General features: G+C 41.6%; 1 protein-coding gene across 12 annotated transcripts in view; it reads right to left on the bottom strand.

Annotated features, from left to right (window-relative positions):
* Nrg4 (neuregulin 4) overlaps positions 1 to 23,245 on the bottom strand; it is a 109,179-nt gene that overhangs the window by 67,974 nt on the left and 17,960 nt on the right. For 2 of the 12 annotated variants that reach the window (XM_038321844.2, XM_038321831.2), the window contains exons 1-3: positions 3,254 to 3,457; positions 2,340 to 2,405; positions 594 to 687 (exon numbers count right to left, since the gene is read on the bottom strand). In XM_038321844.2, coding sequence (XP_038177772.1) covers positions 594 to 687; positions 2,340 to 2,349 — 104 coding nt within the window. In that variant the 5' untranslated portion in view covers positions 2,350 to 2,405; positions 3,254 to 3,457. Of the gene's footprint in view, positions 1 to 593; positions 688 to 2,329; positions 2,406 to 3,253; positions 3,459 to 23,245 lie in introns of those variants that run through there. The other 10 variants (XM_038321833.2, XM_038321832.2, XM_038321841.2 and 7 more) reach the window with 9 other exon arrangements.

Consider the following 23,245-nt stretch of genomic DNA (forward strand, 5'->3'; position numbering starts at 1 on the left):
ACTCAGTGCAGACAACTCAGTGGTTCAAATGTTCTGATCACAATGTGATTAAGTCACACATTAAGGGATTATAACAGAGAAAAAAATACAGATGTAAAAAAAGTCACAATGGAAAATTTTAAGCTCAAAACTGAATGGTTAGAATTTGGAGGATGAACTACAATGTCTTTCCAATCCCTTGAAACAGTAGTTACTGTCTATTAGAAGAGAAGGTTAAAGACCAGTTAGTTATTTTGTATTTACATATTCTATATTAAAGCAAAACGTCTTGTTTGGGCTTTTCATACAAGTGATTTCTCATGATATTTTGCTAGCAATGTTGAACAGACCACTTTCCTGAAACTGCTACAGTTCAGAAGGTTTTCTGCCGTGTGTTCTTTATAATCTCTCTAGGCTGATAACCACTGAGCCCGTTTTGAAAATGAACGCCACAATGAGACTTTGCTTTTCTTCCAGCATCAAATTGTCCTACATAAAGAGAACAGAGCATCCCCACTCCCCTTCACCTCGCCCTTTTTACCTTTAAAATTCCTTCTCATGGCCTCAGACAATGAGAACTGCAGTCACCCTCTCCCCCAGTCCCTTTCACTCACCTACAGAATGGGCTGGGAATAGTAGGAATCACATAACATATCCCCCCATTCAGGCAAAATGACCTGAGACTGGGGCCACAGGGCTCCTCGTGATCTACAACACACATGCATATGAAATAGAGAGAGTGGGTTAACCTTTTCTGACGTCACCAGGAACCGGACCGTCTAACCTAAGAACGAATCAGCATTTACAAGAGAATGAAGTTTTCTTTTTCTCAGGTGAAACAATCTTACTCCTTATTTCCTAGGCCAGGGTGTCTATCCCTTTGAAAGAGAAACCATTCTGTTCTACGGGTCAGAAATCTGCAGTTAGATTACCGCACAGTGATGAGGGGCTTGCTACAAAACAGGCGCCGTCTGGAGAGCCCTTGTGACACAGACACATCCTGAACAAAGCTGTGTTTAGATTCTTACTCTACTTTTTATGTCTCACATATATTTTAAAACTTCTGAAATTGTAGTGGAAAAAATTTAGATAATTGAAACAGATTCTGATTTCTAAAAAAAAAAAAATCTTTACATATCAATGTCAAAGCCCAAAGGAAATATAATCGAATAAGGTTTGATTTGCAAGGGTATTTCAGTTAGAGCTTGAACTAGGGTCTTAAGGAAAACTGAAAATGTAAACTGTTGCTTAGACAGAGAATACCGAGGAAAAGAAGCGCGTCTTCTCTCTGATTTCCTCTTTCCCTACTTTTTCTCTAGCTTTACTTTCTCTTTCACCTTTGACCTTTCTGTAATCAGTCTTCATCAACTACTATTTACGATGGGAAACGTGAGAACTTCTCCCTAAAGAGACCGTCATATGGCTTTAAGATTGCATGTTGCTAGTTCCTGACTGTTTCTGTCCAAATCATAGTCTAGATTCATCTAATGTGCAAGAGAAAATGGTATTACTTCCATTTGGCATTCAATGTGGAATTAAAATATAATACGCCACTAAAAAGTCTTGCTAGTATATTGGCCTCTAAACTACTGACGCCTGTTAGGATAAAGTCGTTAGCTCCAAATCCCAGTCTGAATTTGAAAAGCTTAAATTTTCCTTTTACTTTGAAATGAGAAAAAAATATGTTCAGCTTCTTATGGCAACTATGAAAGTATATTTTAAAAAGTATAAAAAGTAAAGAGGGAAAAACCTCAGATCTACAAAGGATTTAAGTGTTTAAAAAGAAAGTAAACTGGCCTAAACTAGTTTTTTTGACTCCTTTTTCTTATACAATGCCATGTTTCTTAATAATCTTACTTCTGACATTATGTAACATTTTAGGAGTGACTTGGCTAACAAATAAAATGCTAATTATCATTCCACCAGAACTAGGAAAGGCGACATTTAAGATTGAGGATGAAATGTGACAGCCACAACTGTCACAATGTCTTTGACTTTAACTGCACTACAAGACACCTCAGTAATACCTGCTGTTTTATCAGTAAAGGAAACTTGTCTGACTTGAATTACTGCCTCTGAATCTATTTCTATCCTGATTTCATTCAGTTCGTATTTGAGAAGTTGATACAAAAGAGAAAGCTAGAATCTTTTTTTTTTTATAAAAACAAAAACCAAACAAACAATAAAACATGTAAGTAAAAAGTAACATAGTTATATGTTATATAGGTCTTTTAAAACTACAAGGTTTTTGGAAGATTTTACATGGGGGACAATATAACTTTATGTCAATATACATTTGCTGTTTTATTGCTAAGCAAAACTCACACATAGACAAAAAGTATGAACTTACAAGAAATTACCTGTTGGCATCTTAATTTTTAAATAGCTTCATTCTTGGTGAAAGGATTAGGGTTGAAAGACAGCACCTAAAATAATTTAAAATTTATATTTTAGGGGAAATTATCCTGTTTTGAGGGCATTATAAAGTGTCAAATGTTCAACCAGCAAAATTAAAATGTTGAAAAAACGTGCGTGACAGAATTTGAGTGTCTTAGCTATACACATACCGCTGAAACATGAACCGAGCAAACAAAGGTCAGCGCTAAAGGTTAGCTTTGGATAAAGGCTTCAGTGTTGCCAAACGTGCATGAAGGTGTCAGCAGCATGGTCAACTGGGTCATCTCCGGACATCTGTGCTTTTCCATGAGGCTTCTCAGAAAGCTAACTTCCCAGAAGAACCCATAACCCCCCAGTTTTCCAACTTGCTGAAAATGGTCCTCCTTGGAGAAAAATCTCAAAGAGCATGCAAAATTTTTGCACTTTGGTTACAATGTTAACCATGTCTAGTAGAGGTCGCACACCCTGCCTGTCAATCCACTGACACATGCCTTGCTTTAAACAGCGCCTGCCATTTGGCAAGGCAAGGTAAATAAGGAGACTTGTGTGACGTTTGCTACTCTAACAGAAACAAAGGCACTGAAAAAGAGCTGAAGCTGTCGTACTTTGACTGCAGGTTCCTGACTTAATACAGACAATGCAGTGACTGCTTAATCCACTGCTTCATATCAAAACAGGTGCAATATCAAAGTCTTCTCCTGACCAATCTCTTTTACAGTCAGATGGGGGTGAGAGAAAGGGAGGGAGGGAGAGGGAAGAAGGGAGGGAGGGAAAGAAAAGGGAGGGAGAAAGAAACAATCAAGAACCAACACACAGTACAGTAAAAGTATATCACTGATTCCTTCTTTTTTTCTCCCCCACAACGAACAGGGCTTACCTCAGCAAAAATTTATATTCCCATACAAAAGTAAATTTTGCTAGACATGCAGCGTTTCACAAGTTTTTGAACACTGAGCACTTCGGCAGCGGTGACTTGCACTTTACAACATATCAGAAATCTGATTTATGTCCCTTCAGTGTGGGCGAGGTCAAGGCAGACCAAGGTGTGCACAGAGGTCAGGAGCAGACAGCCACGGGAACCACTCCCACATATTTCCAAACTGCAAGGGGCAGGATTTCACCCAGGAAGGTTGCTGCACTAGGTGGCACCCTACAGCACGGTCCAAGTTTCAGAGTTATGAAATTGAGCCGCTTTCTTTAGAGTCTTTACTCATCTCTGCGTGTCCTGCTAACTCGCGAGTGTTATGTAAGCTTGTGGAGAAACAGAATTTTGATGCGAAACTAATGGGCAGGCAACCTACAGGGCTTAAAAAATAATTCCCTTATAGACTGTGTAATATTTATACATAATGACTTGGACTTACAAAACTGAAGGCAGCAATAGCTGTAACCGAGCTCACACCTATGTGCTAGTCGGAGATGATGTAACTAGTGTATCTGATAATATAAGCCACCTGAGAACCGAGACAAAGCCATTTGAGCACACTGCCATAGTCTCCTTGAATCCTGGTGTGTCAAGTCCTGTTGTGTCTGGAGAACACTGTCTTCTTGGAGCCATCCGTCCCCGTCACCTCTGGCTCTTACAATCTTTCCACCTTCTCCTGTGTATGTGATCCCTGAGCCTCACATATACTAAGAAAAGTTCTAAAAACCATGTTTTAAAATATCAATCTATAGATCTGTTTAAATGAAATCTGGGTGTTTCCTTCACATAATTATCTAAGGTATACTAAGCATTTGGATGATGATGTTTTCTAAAAATCACAATTCAGATAACATCATTACTTCATGGGTATAAAACACAGAGACAAACACATTTGTTCTCTAATATATATATACATTTAGTATATATAGTAAGCTTTTGACTATAGATTTATTTTCATTGCCACATATTACCTCCCACATTTAAAGGAAATTTTTATAGCTATAGTAATTACATATATATGTACATATATATACATAAATCATTTTAGCACACAGTATTTGAGACTAATAATGAGATGATAAAAATATCCTTCACTATTTTATTTGAATAGGGAACTATTACACTGTCAATAGTTTTCATATGTCAATATATTAATTAATATAGGAATGAGCACTAAAGTGCTCCAAAAATACTCCAAAAGCAGTATTATTTGCAAGTAACCTTGGGAAAAAGAAGCATTTGTAAGCAGAAATGAATGAACATTACACACAATGTCCAAAAGCACAAAAAGCCAAGGTGGTCAACCAGTTGTTGGCAGGCCCAAGGCCAGGATGTGTTCGGGCACATATGTGGAAGGTGTACAGTTTACAGGAGTGTGAGGTAGTGGAGAAGGTAGTTCCAGGTGCAAGGAAGGCAGACCCCATGCATAAACGCCATCCGAAGAGCAGCAGGAAGTCCCTGAAGAGTCTTTGGCAATGGAGTTTCATGGTCATATTGGCATGTTAGGAAGTTCATTTTAATGATAGTATAGAAAATACTTGGCATCAGAAAAATATTATTAATTTTAGTAATCAAGTATAGTGGAGAAGTAAAGTAAATAGAAATCAGGATAAAGAACAGCAATTAAAGGTATCCTTAAGAGGCACACCACAGCCAAGAAAGCAGAGTAAGGAAGAAAAGAATCAAGGGTGGTTTTCAAATGCTGCTGCAATACAATACAGTCTATCAGGTAGATGACCTCAGGCCCACTTGAATCGCTAAATCACAACAGTGCCAATATCAAGTTCTGACAAGGATGCAGAGAAACCAGTACCCACACTCATGGCTGGTGAAACTATAAAACACTACATCTACTTTGGGAAATACTTTGGGAGTTCCTGAAGAAGTTAAACACAAGGGCTGGGAATGCAACTCAGTGACAAAGTGCTTGCAAGGCCAGCAAGTCAATTCCCAGGGCCACAGGGGGGAAAAGTTAAGTATACACTAAGCATTAAATGCATATGAAAGCAATGAAAGCACAGGTCTACACGAAGACCTTTATGCAAGTTTTTAAAACAGCTCCATTCTTGCTGTCCTCAAACTAGAAAGTGTCCACATATCCACCAGCTGACAAGGATAAACAAGCTGTGGTGTGAGCACGCAATGGAATACTGTTCATATATGTTAAGACATGGATGGACTTAAACATGCTAAGTGAAAAGGTGAGTTACAGAAGAGCACACATATGGTTTTACTTATGTGAAATGCATAGAAAGGCAAATCTGTAGACCAAAGGGGTCACGACCCGGCTGAGAACCACTGGCCTGGAAGACGGCATCAGATCCCCTGGAGCTGTAGTCAGTTGTGAGCATCACACCATGGTGCTGGGAACCAAACCTGGGTCCTCTGGAAGAGCATCAAGTGGTCTCAATGCCACCTCTCCTGCTCTCTAGGCATTAGTATGTCTTCAAGTGCCATGAGGACATGCAGGAGTCTGAAAATGCAGGTCTCCCACTCAGGAAACTAATCAGACCAGAGAAGAAGGCCTCTGGACTTGGAGCCCTTAATTACGCTTGTGTGTGACAGGCCAGGTACTGTCTACTTCACTGAACACTGGAAGTTAAAGCAGAGCCAAGGAAGCAGAAGAACAAGAGAAAAGCCATAGTTCCTTTCCCCAGGGGCTAGCTCTTTCTAACAGATTTCCAATGTTTACTTCTATAATTCAGTATGTAAATCCTCATTTCTGGGTCTATCACTCTGGACAAGGTCCAGTCTCTTAACACTATCCCACACTTCTTTAAACCTTTCTTTATTTCAACATTTAATAAGTTACTTTGTTTCTCCTCTTGGCAACACTTATAATTTCAAATGAGATAGGTGGTCCCTTGGTATTTGCCAGGGATTGAGTCTAGGACTTCTTTTTTTCTAGTTTTTCAAGACAGGGTTTCTCTGTGTAGCTTTGGTGCCTGTTCTGACACTAGCTCTGTAGACCAGGCTGGCCTCGAACTCACAGAGATCTGCCTGCCTCTGCCTCCCAGTTGCTGGGATCAAAGGCATGTGCCACCACCACCCAGCTTGGCCCCAGGATTTCTTACAAGACCACAATCCATGAGCACATTTCCTATGTACATCATTTTTTGAATATTTTAATCTTTTCCAGATGTATAATACCTAACATAATACAATACCAATACCATATAGGTAGTGGGAACAGGATCTTGCTCAAGAAATAAACCTCTACACGTTCAACACAGATGTAACTTCTCCTGAGTATTGTGGATCCACCGGTGATTGAGCCCACTGGTTGTAGAGCCCAGCAAGCATGGAGCTCACTGGGTAAGGGTGCCAACTATACCTCTACATCTTCATAAGCGGGGGTCAGTGTACAAACTGACTTTTAAATATTTATTTCATACATAGGAATGTCTTACCTTCAGGTATGTGTATGCATCACATGTGTGCCTGGTCCCTGTAGTAGCCAGAAGAGTGCACCAGATCACCCTGGAATCAGGTTGGTGATTGTGATCATCAAGAGATGGTTGTGAGTCACCATGCAGGTGCTGGGAATAGAACTGGAGTCCTCTACAAAAGTGGTGCTCTTAACTTCTGAGCCATCTCTCCACGTGGGGCATTCCTGGCTGAGTTTCACATCCATCCATTACGGGCCTGGCTAACCTACTCCCCTCCACCACCATTCTCTGCAGCCTAGATCTGGGGGATTCAGGTTCCTCGGCCTCCCATCCACATTTGTTACATGGCCCATTTTTTGACAATGTGTTGAGGGTTTTTCCAGCTGTACCTTGTTGTGTTCTTGCCTTTAGTGGTATATCAATTAAGAGCTCTTTAACTGCATACTGCTCCCATGTCTGTAATTAAGGGATGCAATAGCTTCTCTCCTTTCTCACAATATACCAGTTTAAAACATCTTTAAGATTGGGGACACGGCTGCTCTTCCAGAGGACCAGAGTTCAAGACCCAGCATCCATACCAGACTCTCATAGCCACCTGAAACATGCTTATACCTACACATACATGTAATTAAAATCTTTTAAGAAGTATTTCTAGGTTCTGTTTGGTTCCCTTCATTTCATAACTTCCAGGCCTGGATCATCTGTAATCAAAGTTGCTTTTCCTGGCCTGTGTGAGAAGCCCGACTACTCACGTGTTTGAGCTGTTTGTTCTTGGTTGGCACTTCCAGATAAGAGGTGTCGATTCTGCCGATATTGCGAAAGTACATCTGCTTCCCAGCAGACCTCACGCCCCGATGGAATGGCACTCTGTACTCCCTGTACCTGGGCAGACGCTTGACTGGCAGCTTTGTTTTGGGGACGAGCTGGCCAGGAGCCCACTGACAGACAGCCCAGCTATCAGATGACACAGAGAGGAACCTTCTCTTACCGCAGATGGAAACGCATGACCTACCCCAGACCAAGTGCTTCTGTATGATGCTTGACCACGAGCAGCATGTGCATGTATATTTGTGCAGGTGGGACCTGGGGTGAGTTTGTTTCTTCAGACAAGGTCTCAACTAGCTGGAGCTGGCCTGGAACTGTGGAGCCTAAGCTGGCCCTAGACTTGCGGTAGCCTGCCTGAACTCCCAAGTGCTATGATTGTGGGGATGTGCTATGTGAGGGGAGCAGAAATACCTGACAGGTTAAAAATATTTAAGGATTATAAACATGTAAAATCATATAGAAATATGTCACACAAGCTGTTATGGTTTGTATGTTTATATCCCCTTAAAAATTCATATTGAACCTTAATTTCCGATGTCACCATGTTAAGAGGCTAGGGTTCTACAAGGCGATTGATTCAAAAGGGATCCTCCCTCATGAATGGGACTAAGATCATAAAAGAGGATTTGGGCTGAAGAGATGGCTTTTCTCACAGATGACCAGAATTCAGCTCCCTGCACCCACTGTAGAGAAATAGGGAAATGTACAGCTGTCTATAACTCCAGTTCCAATGCTTCCAACACCCTCTCGTGGACTCCATAGACAACTGGTGTGTACATTCAGCTCTCTCTCTCTCTGTATCTCTCTCTCTCTGTATCTCTCTCTCTCTCTCTCTCTCTCTCTCTCTCTCTCTCTCTCTCTCTCTCGCTCTCTCTCTCTCTCTCACACACACACACACACACACTTCTAAAAATGTTTTCTTTTTTTAAGAAGCTTTATAGAGTATCCAGATTTCTCACCCTCTGTCCCTTCATGCCAGGACACTATGTTCTTTGGAGGACTCGGAAACAAGGCTATAGCATAGCAGCTGAGAGCATCCTCACCATACTCTCTCACTTGCACCTTGACTCTGGATTTCCAAGTCTCCAGAGCTGTGGCGAATACTGCCATATGTTGCTTACTAACAGGCGTCCCTTCTAAGAAACTTATCTGTCACTGGTTTCATCCTTGTGAGCTCAAAGAAGACACAACCTACTGGCTATACAGCACACACACTATACATCTGGTTACATGGCACACACTATACATCTGGTTATATGGCACACACTATAAATCTGGTTATACAGCACACACACTATACATCTGGTTATACGGCACACACTATACATCTGGTTATACAGCATACACACTATACATCTGGTTATACAGCACACACACTATACATCTGGTTATACGGCATACACACTATACATCTGGTTATACGGCATACACTATACATCTGGTTATACAGCATACACACTATACATCTGGTTATACGGCACACACACTATACATCTGGTTATACGGCACACACACTATGCATCTGGTTATACGGCACACATACTGTACATCTGGTTATACGGCACACACACTGTACATCTGGTTATATGGCATACACACTATACATCTGGTTATACAGCACACACACTATACATCTGGTTATACAGCAAACCTACTCATTTGACTATACAGCATACCCACTGTACATTTGGCTATACAGTATACCCACTGTACATTGACTATACAGCATACCCACTGTACATTTGACTATACAGATAACTATTATACATTGGCTATACAGCGTAACTATTACACATTTGGCTATACAGTGTAACTATTATTATACATTTGGAGATACAGCAAACCCATTACTCTGCATGTGGTGCAATAGTGACTGAACTGTCATTATCTAGAATGCAGTTAGATCCCAGCACTTTCAATTTTTATAGCAATGCCATTTAAGACAGAACTAAGTTTATATGGTTTAAAAATCCTAAAATATTTACCATCCGACTGTTTACAGAAATTTTGCTAGCCCTTTATTTAGAGCCAATAACCACAGTGGAAGTCCCATTTTCATTGGATTTCTTCCGGAAAAGAGTTTCCTCCTTGAGCAGACTGCCCTCCCTCCTCCTAGCTTGTTTTTCAAAGGAAAAGATAGGGAAGGGGCTGTTTTCACAGCTGGCTTACATGCTGACTTCAACTGCCACCCGCCAGATGCACTCAGTCCTATTGCTGTCACCCAGGTCTTGCCAGGTGAAGCTGAATTCTCTGACTGGAGGATGCTAAGGCACCAGCCTCACCGTCCCGCAGCACATGCTACCAACATCCTCCAGAAACTGTTAAAAACATTATCTGCTAGCAGGAAACTTTAACTCCCCATTCCTTTTATTACTGCTGTTTTAAGGTTGCTCATTTTCATGGTCCCCTAGTTTATTTTACTGCCATGTGAAGCTGAGACAAGATTGTAACCAATATATCTCATTAATCCATCAGAACCAGGAAACCATTTCCCAATATTACCTTTGCTTCTGCTAAATACAGAATAGAAAGATCTTATTGATTGGTAAAAAGCAAACAAAAAAAACTTTTTTTTTCTCTAATTTCAAAATACTAGGAAAGACCAACAGAAAAAAATCATATAGCAAATGTTATGAATGGGGAAATATAAAAAGTCACAAGATGACAACTACAGAAGATAAAGAAATACTTATTAATTTCTATTACATGTACGTGTGCATGTAGGTCAGAGCTCAGCCTCAGGTACTGTTCCTCGGTGCCAACCACCTTAGATTCCTTGAGACAGGGTCTCTCATTAGCATGGGTCTCGTTGATTATGCTAAGCCAGCTGCTAAGCAAGCCTCAGAGTCACCTGTGTCTGTGCTACCATGCCTGGCTTTTTTGCTTTTTAAAATGTGAGCTCTGGGGGTAGAGCCATGATCCTGAGCTTCCAAGGCAAGCACTCTTCTATCTCCTCAATAGTCTAGGTTCCAATTCCATTGCTGTGAAGAGACACCATGACCAAGACAACCTTACAGTAGAAAGTGTTTAACTGGGGCTTGCTCACAGTTTCAGAGGCTGAGTCCAGGACATCATGGTGGGGAGCTGAGAGGCATAGTGCTTTACATCCCGATCCACAAGTAACAGGCAGGGAGCCCCTGGGCCTGGTGTCAGCCCATCCCTCAGTGACACTCCTCCAACAAGGTCATGCCTAGTAATTTTTCCTAAACAGTTCCACTAACTGGGGACCAAGCATTCAAACATATAAGCCTAGGGGGCCATCCTCATTGAAACCACCAAAGCAGCCCAAAATCTTTGCTTTCTATTAAATGTAAATATTCTTGGAGATTTTACTTTTATTAACATGTAAACTGACAGGAGTTTGAGGGCCTTTCAATATTTTATAACAGAGTCCTGCATGGGTGAACAAAAGCACCCGGCACAGTTCATCTATGTGCAGTGTATGGAAACTGCTCTGCACGACCACTTGTGCTGCTACTCAACTTCTCACGTGTCTCTACGTGAGACCATGTATCTCTCCACAGTAGAAAGCATTTGTTTCCTTTGTAGATCCTTCACCAATTGGTACTAAGTAGAAATATAAAAGATCGGATAATTTAAATTATGCTGTCAGTTGAATATAACAGTGGGACATTAAATTTATGTACAAGGGTCCAAAAGTAGAGCTGAGAATATAACACTGCAAGTAAAAACAGACTAATAATTTTGTCCAAATGAATGGACGAACCTCCAAAGGAGGGGTGCATATAGAGACAGTGCTGAACTTGGAGCACAGCCACTCTTGCCTGCAGCGGGTGAAGATGTCCATTTGACTTGAGAAAGATGAACGCATATCAGGTATCTGCACTATCTTGACATCTCCATTAGTAACATACCTATGACATAGAAGATTTAATACTAAAACTGTATTTTCATTTTGAATAGCAAGAATAAAATCTTTCAGTAGTCAAAACCCGATCTAGTCCAATTATTGAATTATGGAGAAGACATATTTTGGGCTCATTCTGCAATCTAGGGTGATTTCAGACCTGTGAGCTGCCTTCCTACGCCTCTCCAGGGCTAGAGCTACATGTGTCACACAGAAGCACTAGAGGCCCTGCTGCCCACATCTTCCCAGCATTTCGTGTTGTCAGCGTTTTTGGACTTCCGGCTATTCTGCATGTCCACAGGAACCCGCTTTAGTTTTCCATGATGTCGTGGTATGCAGCACTTTTCCATATACTTGGCCACTTGCACATCTTATTTGGCAATGTATCTGTTCAGAACTTTTGATCATTTTTGAAGAATTAGATTTTATTTTACTGTTAGCATATTTTATGTGTATAAGTGGTTTTAGTCTGCACATGTCTGTGTGCCACATGCATGCATGGTGTCTGCAGATGTCAGAAGAGGGAGTTGGACCCTCTGGAACTGGAGGTATGGCTGCGAGCTGCCATGTGGGTGCTGGGAGTCAAACTTGGATCCTCTGGTAGAGCAGTAAGTGCTCTCTACCACTGAGCCATTGCTCAGGCCCTCTTAATGTTAAATTTTTAAAAATATTTATTTATTTATTATGTATACAATATTCTGTCTGTGTGTATGCCTGAAGGCCAGAAGAGGGCACCAGACCTCACTACAGATGGTTGTGAGCCACTATGTGGTTGCTGGGAATTGAACTCAGGACCTTTGGAAGAGCAGGCAATGCTCTTAACCGCTGAGCCATCTCTCCAGCCCCTCTTAATGTTAATTTTAAGAGCTCTTTATAGTTTAGATCTTTATCAGATACATCAGTGGCAAATATTTTCTCTTAGTCTGTGTTTTATTGTTTCCTTCTCTTGCCCATTTCTTGGAAAATTTTAATATCAAGGAATCTGTATTATCAATATTTCTTTCATGCACCATGCCTTTGTTGAAGTATTGAAAAGCTGTCACCAAGTTCAAGGTCATTTCTATTTTTTTCAACATTATCTTCTAGAATTTTTATAGTGTTGTACTTTATGTGTGATCCATTTTTAGTTAGCTTTTTGTGAAGGATGTATATGACCCGTGATTTGTGTCTAGGTTGTTTTTCTTTTTCCTTCTATCTTTCTTCTCCCTTCCCTCTTCCTCCTTCCCTGTTCTTCCTCCTCTCCTCCTCCTCCTTGCTTTTCCTTCTTCTAACATGTAGAAGAAGCTGTTCCAACACCATGTTGAAACAGTGCTTTGTCATATTCAAATTCATATTCATGTCATATTCATATTCATCAGGCTTATAGTGCTTTGTCATATAGCCCAGGCTGGCTGCACTTCCTCGTTCTCCTGAGTGCTAGGCTTACAGGCTTTCCTGCCCTCCCTCCAACATGTCTTTTCTATCTTGTATTGCTTATGCTACTCTGTTAACTATCTGTGTTGACTATCCAGTTGACTATCTGTGCATTGGTCCATTTCTGGATTTTCTATTCTCCTCTGCTGATCTTTTCACAGATTTATTCACCTAAGCCATGATGTCTTGATTACATGTGAAAATAGTAAGTTTTGAAATTAGGTGGTATAAATCCAATATTATCCTGCTTCAGTACAGCACCGGCTATTCTGAGTCCCTTACCTCTCCATTAGACTGCAGAACTAGCTCAGCAATGCTGTTAGAATAACTGATTAGGAATTCTGACTGGGTTTGCACTGGATCTGTAGGTTAGGCTGGGAAGAAATGATATCTCATCAAACTGAATGTTTCTATCAGTTCTTCCTTGTGTTTTCCATTTTGGAGTTTGTCACACAACCTTATGTATATTTTGTTACTTAAGCCTGCGTAGTTCTTATTTGGGGGGAGTTAATGTTAATATTTTCCTTTTAATTTCAAATTCTGTTCATATTTATTCACTGCCAGTAAACAGGAGGATGATTGGCTTTTACAGACTAATCTTGTATCTTGTAACCTTGCTGCAATTGCTTACTAGGTAAAGATTTTATTCTTTTGGAATAACTACAGAGAATCATTCTGTGCACAAAGATAGCTAACTCTTCTTTCTCAATTAGTATATTTTAAATTTTTTATTTTCTCCTCTTAATGCATCAGCTAGTACATCCAGTGCTGTGTTGAAAAGACGAGGTAAAAGTGGATCTTTTCATATTCCTGGTATCAGCAAAAGACTTCCTGCTTTCTCACCATGTAAACAAGTGATAACTGGTCTTTATAGGCTGAAAAACATCCTCTCTGCTTTCGATAAGTCTTTCTCGTGAATGGATGTTGAATCTTTGTTAAATGTGTTTATTGACTGATTTTCCTCTTAGTTGATGTTATATATTACAGAACTTCATTGTAGAATGGTGAATCAGACTGATATAAGGCAGATAAATTCCACCGGTTGTGACATATGCTTCTATTTATGCACCATTAGACTTTATTACTTTGAGGGATCTTGTATCCCTGTTCATGGGAAACAAAGGACAGTTTTTGTTTTTTGTTTTTTTTTTTAATCTGGAAACACGCTTGGTTTTTGTAATAGGGCTCTAAGAACCTTACAGAATGAATTAGAAAGCATTTCTTTTGCTTCTACTGTAGAGAATTGGTATTGTTTCCCTCTTAGTGTTGACAGAAACCGCACTGAGTCATCTAGGGCTGGTTCTTTCTATTCTGGATAGTTATGAGCCACCAGTGCAATTTCCTTAACAGGGATATATTCAAATTGTTTTTTCCTCTGCGAGTCAGATTGGATCCTTCAAGACATTGATCCATTCCATCATGGTTGTCAAATTTGTAACATATTCATTCATATTTGTTATTTTTATTGCCTATGCAATTTATAATGTCCCTCTTTTGGTGTTTTTGGAAACATGTTGGTGCATTCAAGTGCCTGTGTGTGAAAGTAGGCACATACATGTATATACATGTCGGTATAGTCCATGATCCATCCTGTTTGTTTCTGGAACTCATCAATTCAGCTTGGCTGACAAGCATCCCCAGGGATCAGCCTGTCTCTGCCTTCCTAATGTGAAAATCAAACAGCGCACTACCACACCCACCTGTTCACACAGGCGCAGCAGCTTCGGTTTGTGCGGCAAGCACTTTCCTGACTGAGATATTGACCCAGTCCCTCTTCCGTTTTTCTTTTTTTTTTTTTTTTTTTTTTTTTTTTTTTTTTTTTTTTTTTTTTTTTTTTTTTTGGTTTTTCGAGACAGGGTTTCTCTGCAGCTTTTTAGAGCCTGTCCTGGAACTAGCTCTTGTAGACCAGGCTGGTTCTCTTCCGTTTTTCATATTGGCTATATACAGTGAAAGATTAATGTAACGACAGTTTGGAACTTTCCTCCACTTTCAAAAATGGATGGATTGTTCAGCTAGAAAATCAATAAAGAGGGTCAGCAAGGCGGTTTGGTTCGGTGGATAAAGGTGCTCGTTGCCAAGCCTGATGACCTGATATTGATCTCAGGAACCCACATGGTGGGAAGGAGAGACTCATTTTCTGCCAGATGTCTTCAGATGTCTACATATGCACTGTGGCACAGTCATCCCCCAACCCCCACCACCACAAAAAAAAAATGAAGAAAAAAAATCAACAAAGAAACAATGAATGAACAAAAGATGAACTGGCCAAGTATACTGGTTCCTCTAACACCAGCATCCAGGAGGAACAAACTGGAAGACTGCACACTGAGACCAATCTGGGCTACACAGTAGCAAGATATCATCTCAAAAAATAAACAAAAGCCAAGAACTATAAAGAAAAGAACAGCAAATTGTATTTGCTCAAAATTAAAACTGCTACTTTCAGTGTAGAACCATTAAGACAAAAAAATAGTCATGCCACCGGTTGGAAGAAGAGTGTTTCTTATGTGCATATCCAAAGAAGCACTTATGTCTAACATACATGTATTCCAAATCTGCAGAGGTAAGATGGCTCCATTTTAAAATGAAGGAAATGTGAAGTCTTTTTGCTAAGGAAGATACTGAACAGCTGGTTAATAAGCACACGAAAAAATGTTCAAAAACTATAGTCCTTAGACAACAGCGACTTAAAAGCCACAATGAAGTCCACAGCTCTCTCTGTTAGAAAAAGGTCTCTCCATATCAAACAAGCACAAGGCCATGAATCAGTTCTCGTTCTTGATGGGAGTGTCAAGTATAGTAATGACTACAAAAGAGTGTTATAGCTTTTTACAACCACCACTATGGGGGAGAGCCTTCAAGTTGGAGCCTCACAGGCTCTACTTCCTACCATTCACAGCCCAGACAATCTTTTCCCTCTGAATATGGCTTGGACTTATTAGCTCACTTCTGCAGCCCAGAATACGGCAGCATGATCAGAAGTATTTCCAAGACTGGATTTTAAAGAGAATGACTTCCTTCCTGGGTATTTTGTCTGCTCTCAGCCTGTTTGGTTCCAAGGAAAGTCAGATGCCTTGTCAGGAGGTATTGACAGCCAGGACTGATAGGAAGTAGAGTCTAAGGCAGGTGATCCCTGAGGTGAGCATGCTCCCTGCTGACCCCTTGACTTGCTGAATCATCCCAAGATTCCTGATCTAACAAAACAGTGAGATGACACATTTTGTTGCTTTCAGCCTCTGGCTATCTGTTATGCAACACTAGAGAACTAATGAACTAGTATACAGCTAATTATTGCATCCCCATATACTGACCTAAGGGAATTTTTTTTAAAAAAAGCAACTCTGCATTTGAAACAAAGAAGTCTAGCCAGGTGGTGTTGGCACACACCTTTCACCCCAGCACTCGAGAGGCAGAGGCAGGAAATTCTATGAGTTCAAGGTTTGCCTGGTCTACAGAGTAAGTTCCAGTACAGCCAGTATTACAGAGAAACCCTGTCTCAAAAAACCAAATAAATAGATAAATCAATAAAAGTGCAAATGAAACGTCAGGCTACCATTATTCACAATGGGCAAACTGGAGAACCCCTAATGTCAACAGGTGACCAAATAAATTGTGACATATTTATACAATAGAACATAGAGGTCAGTGAAATGGAGCAAAATGGAGACACAACCTAGACAAACCTCAAAAGGACTATGAAGAAGGAAACCTTAGATGATTAAGTCTGTGTGTGTGTATGTATCCATGAAAATTATTTTTAAAATTTTCCAATATAAGGCCTTGGAATGCTGTACTAGTTTCTCAGACTCTAGCATGAACCGAAACTACCCGGAGAGCTGGTAAAGAACAGACTGATACCTCTTATCAAGATCTTCTAGTTCTGCAGTTTGCTGAGGAGGCGGAGACACAACATTTGTGAAGAGTTCCCAGGTGATGCTGATCCCATCTGGTCCCATTAGGTGGCTGGCAGCTTTGAATGTGTTTAGCATCTTTTAAAAAATTATTTCTTTTTAAGATTTATTTATTTATTGGGTATATAGTGTTCTGTCTACACATATCCCTGCAGGCCAGAAAACACCAGCTCTCATCACAGAGGGTTGGGAGCTACCATGTGGTTGCTGGGAATTGAACTCAGAACCTCTGCAAGGACAGTCAGTGCTCTTAAACTCTGAGCTATCTGTCCAGCCCTGTATAACATCTGTTGAGACTGACATCAGAGCATGAATTTTGAGGGCGTCATTAGAAAGATGGCTGACCAAAACTTCCTACCATTCTTACCACCGTCCCTGTCCCCCATCCAAACAATGAACAAAGAACTACATTTCAACCAAACTAACCGAGGGACAGAGGGGAACCGTGAAGCAGCAGCCGCTGCCACCCTGCGGAAGACAGAAGCCCAGGACAGCCACTGGGGAAGGGAAGCACTCTGCTTCCACCCCTCACCCGTCAAGCAGGAAGGGGTCTCTCTGTAGGATAAAGTATAAGGAAGAGCCCCAACTGCTGTAGGATATTTTACTCTTGACTTTTTGAGGGGCCCGCTAGCCAACTCCCAAATAAATCACACGCAGAGGCTTATTCATAGTTATGAATGTCTGGCCTTAGTTTGGCTTGTTTCTTGCCAGCTTCTCTTAAATCATCCCGGTTACCTTTGCCTGTAGGCTTTTATCTTTCTCTATTTCTCTATACTTTTCTTTGCTTCTTTCTCCGTGGCTTGCTGGGTGGCTGGCCCCTGATGTCCTCCTCTCCCTGTTCTCTTGCTGCTTTCTCGTCTCCTAGATTTCTCCTTCTACTTGTCTCTCTGCCCGCCAGCCACGCCCATCCTTGCTCCTGCCTCACTATTGGCCGTTCAGCTCTTTTTTTAGGATCAGGTGTTTTAGATCGCTTCAGATTTAAGCAAATGCAGCATAAACAAGAGTCACACACCTGAAAATACTATTCCCCAACAGCCCTCTCACACTGTGGGGTATCTACTGGAGACTCCCTCAGTCCTCGGGCACTGAGCCTGGCTGAGGCAGCTGCCTCGAGACAGGCTGAGCTACCACCAAGCATAGATGAGCTTGCTTTACCTCTCGCATTAGTTCTGAATTGCAGCATCCAGGAACTAGACCCACTCCTTCCATGCGCCCCGTTCCTGGCGCAATTAGCTATCACACCTCTCCACAGCAGAGGCTCCCTGCACTATGCCACCAAGTAGCACTGCAACCCTAAATGGAATTATTACTGCGCCCTACCCTTGGGACCAGGCTACTGCAGAGTTGTCTGTCCTCCATTGCAGTAGATAGTACGCTATTCCTTTAGGGCTGAACTGAGGTGGTCCCCCAGCCAACACAGAGTATCAGTCTTCCAGAGCTCCTTTAGTCCAGAGCTGAGCCAACACCTGGCCACACAGAGATCCCAAGCATCCTGCCTATATGAATGTAGCGCCTGCACTACGGGGCGGTACGCGAATCGGGAACTAAGCTGGAAAGTTAAAAAAAAAAAAACATGCACGCACAGAGACACGGGTCATTCTTGATACAAGAATGCTAACTTTAGTGTGCTCCAGGGAAGCTTATACAGGGATCCTTAACTGATAGCCACGCCCCAGCTCTCGGGATCTTTCAGCTGCAGGCCTCACCAGAACCCACTCCCCTGCTATCAGGGTCCTGTTCTCAGAGCAGCTGCAGGCACAGGTAAACAAGTTGTTTTGCTCAGTTCACTACAGCAGGCAAAGGGGCTGAGGCAGGCAAAGGGGCAAGTCAAGGGGCCAGGAGTCTGCAGCCCCCAATATATGAGTATTAGCAGCTTCATGACCACAAGAACACTCTACCTAATGTAATGCTCTCCCTCTAAGTTCCAGAGGTGCCACTCACCCAAGGCATCATATTACCTATGACATCCATTCACACAGGCCAAACTGTCATAACTCCCAGCTCACCTGGCCCTGGACTAGCCCCTCATGCTCCAAGTTGCTGAGAAATCTTACCTCTCTAGAGAACAATGTAGTTCTCTGTGCTGCTTCTGATTCTTCAGGTCCACACTGCTGCACCCAGGCCCACAAAGCCAGGGCTACTACTGTGTCCAACACCCCAGGATCTAGAGTCACACAGCTTAGGGTACCTCATCCACTGGTGCCGTCAGACTGTTCCTGTGCTGTCAGCGCTAGGTCACAGAATAGGCACCCTGATCCCTGGGGACTGACAGTCCAAAGAATTTCTTCCTCTGGGCCAGAATGATAGCTGGACCTGAAGCGCAAGACCTCAGAGCAACAGATCCTGGTTTAATGGGAGAACTGCATTCCTTCATGTACTGGAAAGTGAGTGACATTACATCTTAAGTCCCAGACTATGGTAGTTTTGTAAGGCCATGAGCCCAATAATTTTAGTCTACAGCCACCCACCATGTCCTGAATCCTAACGTGGTTGCCTGTGAGCCATTCGTTCACAAACCAGAAGGGAGGCCTTCAGCAAACGCTCCCCACAATTAGAAAGACAGGGGCAGAAGGATCTTTGAGAGCTCCTGCCCTAATGGTCTGTTCAGTCACCCTCATAGCCCAGACTCCTCCAGCTCAGACCACTTAGACGGCAACAGTCACAGCTACACTGCTCACATCTGAAGCTACCGGAGAGCTCACTGCTCCACCCACAGTGAGCCAGGGAAATCTCGCCCAGCCAGCTACCTCAGTGAATACTGAACACCCATGTTTCCTGATCAGAACAGCCAAGACAGGGACTCAGCCGAAATGTCCATCAAGCAATGAGTACATGAAAAAAATAATCATTTTATTCCACTGAGAGTGAGAATGAAATTATGACATTCACAAGATGGATGTAACTAGAGATCAATTATCAGGCCAAAACTGTGCAGGTTGTATTTATGTATTTAGGGATATATGTGTGCATGTGTGCATGCCTGCATGCGTGCGTGTGTGTGTGTGTGTGTGTGTGTAACAACAATTAAAGATAAAGATGCTACGAGTAAGGTGAGTGAGCAAGGGGGTTACTGGAGGGAGGAAAGGGGAAGAGGGAAATGATGTAATATAATTTTAAAAATTAAATTATGAAGAAAAGAGCATGGATGAATCTTTGAGATACAGTGCTAGGCCAATGCTATCATGAACAACAAAGCAAATGATTCAATTTATCTGGCATTCAAGAACAGGAAAAGTTAATAATAGTGATGGAAAAAAATTCTCCTGGCTGGCTTTGTGTCAGCTTGACATAAACTAGAGTCATTAGCAGAGGAGCAGCCTCAGTTGAAGAAATGCCTCCGTGAGATTCAGCTGTAACACATTTTCTCAATTGGTGATTAATGGAGGAGGGCCCAGCCCATTGTGGGTGGTGCCATCCCTGACCTGGTGGTTTTGGAGTCTATTTAGAAAGAAAAAAACAGGTTGAGCAAGCCAATAAACCATGGTTTCTGCATTAGCTCCTGCCTCCAGGTTCCAGCCACGCTTGAGTTCCTGTCCTGACTTCCTTTGGCGCTGATCAGCGATGTGGAAATGTAAGCTGAATAAATCCTTTTCTTCCCAACCTGCTTTTGGTCATAGTGTTTCACCAAAGCGTAGTGTTTCACTGAACCCCTGATTAAGACAAGAATCATGGTTGCCTTTGAGAGCAGACTGAACTTTCTGAGGTTATGAAATGTTTTGTACCATTTGTAAAACACTAACAAATATGGAAGACATATACAGTTTCTTGAAAGATAAAACATACTAATAAGTCATCCCACCAAGGTCTTAAAAACTTCGTGCTGAGTCAGAGAAAAGATATTTTACAAAATTCCTACAAAGAGGCCATGGAAGCCAGGTACGGCGGCTCATACCTCACAATCACAGCCCTTTGGTGGTGAGGCAGGAGGATAACAACGTCTATGCTGGCATGGGAGACAGGGACTCTGTCTCAAAAACTAACTAAACAAACATAAAAGAAGTAATGAGTTAAATTTTTTTCCTTCAAAGTTCATTATCATTATCTACTTTTGTATATTGCTCATTATTTTTTGAAGCAGCTGGGGAAAAACACAGTCGCATAGACGGAAAGAATTATAATGAAGTCTACAATTTTCAGCCTGGTTTGTACTATAGCTCAACATGGCTTATTAGGTTTGCTTTAGACTGTCAAGAGTTACTTCTTTTCCCGCTTTCCTTCCAGTTACTTTTACATAGCAATGTTTGCCAGCCACTGGCATTCGAGATTTTATATGCCTGTGTATATATTATGCTATTATTTTGGTAGAGCAATGTAATTAGTCAATGTTCATTTTCAAGTCTTTTAAACAGTGACTGGAACTCTGAGCGTGTGTGCTCCCTGGTGGCCTTTTGACGAGCTCTAAACCTCTAAGTCCAATAAGGTATGCTTTTGAGGTGACAACACGTGGAAATCAATGTCTATTTTGATCATACGTTCAGACTGTTAAATAAAACAAGCCACTATTCGGGGTTTAGATCCGGTTCCACTGCCAAGGACAACTGGATGGAGTCACTTGTGCCAGACTCCGTGTCTGTAAATGGAAACAATTGTTTTATCTGAGTTTCTGAGGGATCTGGAGGAGGATGGCACCTAAGTCCCAAACAGACCAATTTTAGCTGGTCTGGTAAGGAAGCCTCTCTGCTTTGGCCCTCACAAAAGTAAGTTGGGGTTAGCAACCCACCGCACTGTGTTACTTCCTCGCTCCTACTCAAGCTGGCCTTTTAAACCAGAATGTTTTGCCGTGATGATAGAGAGCCTTTTCCAAACCTTTACAGGAAATGCAGTTCAATTCAGGACTCACTTTAAAATAATTTCTACAGACCAGTCGTTCTATAAGTGTGTGAAATTTCTTAAAGACACTGGCGTTGCCCTGTGCCCTGCCGTTAGGAGGCGAGCCTGCACTGCAAGTAAAGGACCATGCACGGCTCCCTTTTCTTCCAGCAGTGGTGGGTGTGGCCCTCTGTCCCCGTGGGCCTCCAGTTTTCAAGGAAAATGTAAGGCTTGCCACTTAACAAAGCTCAAGGTGAAGTAGAACTTGAACTCTGAAAATATCAAGTGGAAGAAAAAGAAAACTTGTGCGTGGATTGGTATAGTTTCCTCAAGTTGTACACGAGAGGTCTGAAAGCAATGCCCTGGGAAGTAATAAAACATGCGAAGGAAATTTAGCCTATGCATGCTTATCATGTAATCAGTAGCATGCTAAGCACAGCAAGTACATTTTGAGATAGATTGAATAATGGCAATAACACCTAATTTACAAGGGAAGACACACACACATACACACACACAATAATTACTAAACGTACATCACACAATCTTTCAGGAGTAAAATATACTACTCAAGTAGACATGACTGTACCCACAATGTATTACTTCTCAATCTACCATCTCAATTCAATAATCATATCATTTTTTGTTTAAGTCAGATCCTACTTTAAATAGTAAGACTAGATTTTAATCAATACTATCACATTGCATCAAGAAAGAATCTGGTCTGAACTGAGCTAAACACACACACACACACACACACACACACACACACACACATATATATATATATATATATATATATATATATATATGGGAAGGGACAGAAAAGAGGTAGCAGAAGCTCAATAAAGTCTTGGAAGTGAAAATTATAGAAGCAGAATATGTTTGAGTTTTGAGTTTGCCACTGGTGAAATCAATACCACCATCTCCCCCCAGAGGCCAAAGAGCAAGGGCTGTGCTTTCAGGTGTGGGCTGTGTAGCAGGAGATTCCTTTGGTATCCCTTATTTTTGGCATGAACTTCTGTGGGAGAAGGAGGCTCATGGCATCCTAGAGACATGGCCCTTGAGGTGTTAGAATGTTACTGGTTTTGTGTTTTCCAACCTGTATGTCCTAGGTTGAGCCCAGATGAGAAGTAGGCTCAGAAGTGGGATAGAGCTTGGTCAAGAAGATAATCTGTCATGATGTGGGATTACCTTCTGTATACTGTGAATATGCTTTATCATCATAAGGTTAATAAAGAAGCTGCTTTGGCCTATGGCAGGGCAGACTAGAGCTAGGCAGGAAAACTAAACTGAATGCTGAGAGAAAGAAGGCGGAGCCATGGAGATGCCATGAAAAGATGCCAGAACCTTACCAGTAGGCCACAGCCTCGTGGTGATACACAGATTAATTGAAATGGGTTAATTTAAGATGTAAGAGCTAGCTAGGAATATGCCTAAGCTATTGACCAAACAGTGTTGTAATTAATATAGTTTCTGTGTGATTGACCAGGTCTGGGCAGCCGGGAAATGAATGAGCAGTCTCAGTTTATACTGTCATTTGCTAAATGCCAATCAGATGTTACTGTATAGTTGAAGACTAGACAATGAATCTTGTGGGAAGAGCTGAGACAGGAGCTTTTGATTAGGCATGGTCTTCTGTAACCCGCGGAGGTGCCCTACTGAGTCACCATCTTGCCCTGGCACCTACAGGAAGGCTGTGTGGTCACCAACCGATTCCACCTGCTAC

The sequence above is a fragment of the Arvicola amphibius genome, chromosome 3 (genome assembly GCF_903992535.2).
Source record: "Arvicola amphibius chromosome 3, mArvAmp1.2, whole genome shotgun sequence".
NCBI classification, from domain to species: domain Eukaryota; kingdom Metazoa; phylum Chordata; class Mammalia; order Rodentia; family Cricetidae; genus Arvicola; species Arvicola amphibius.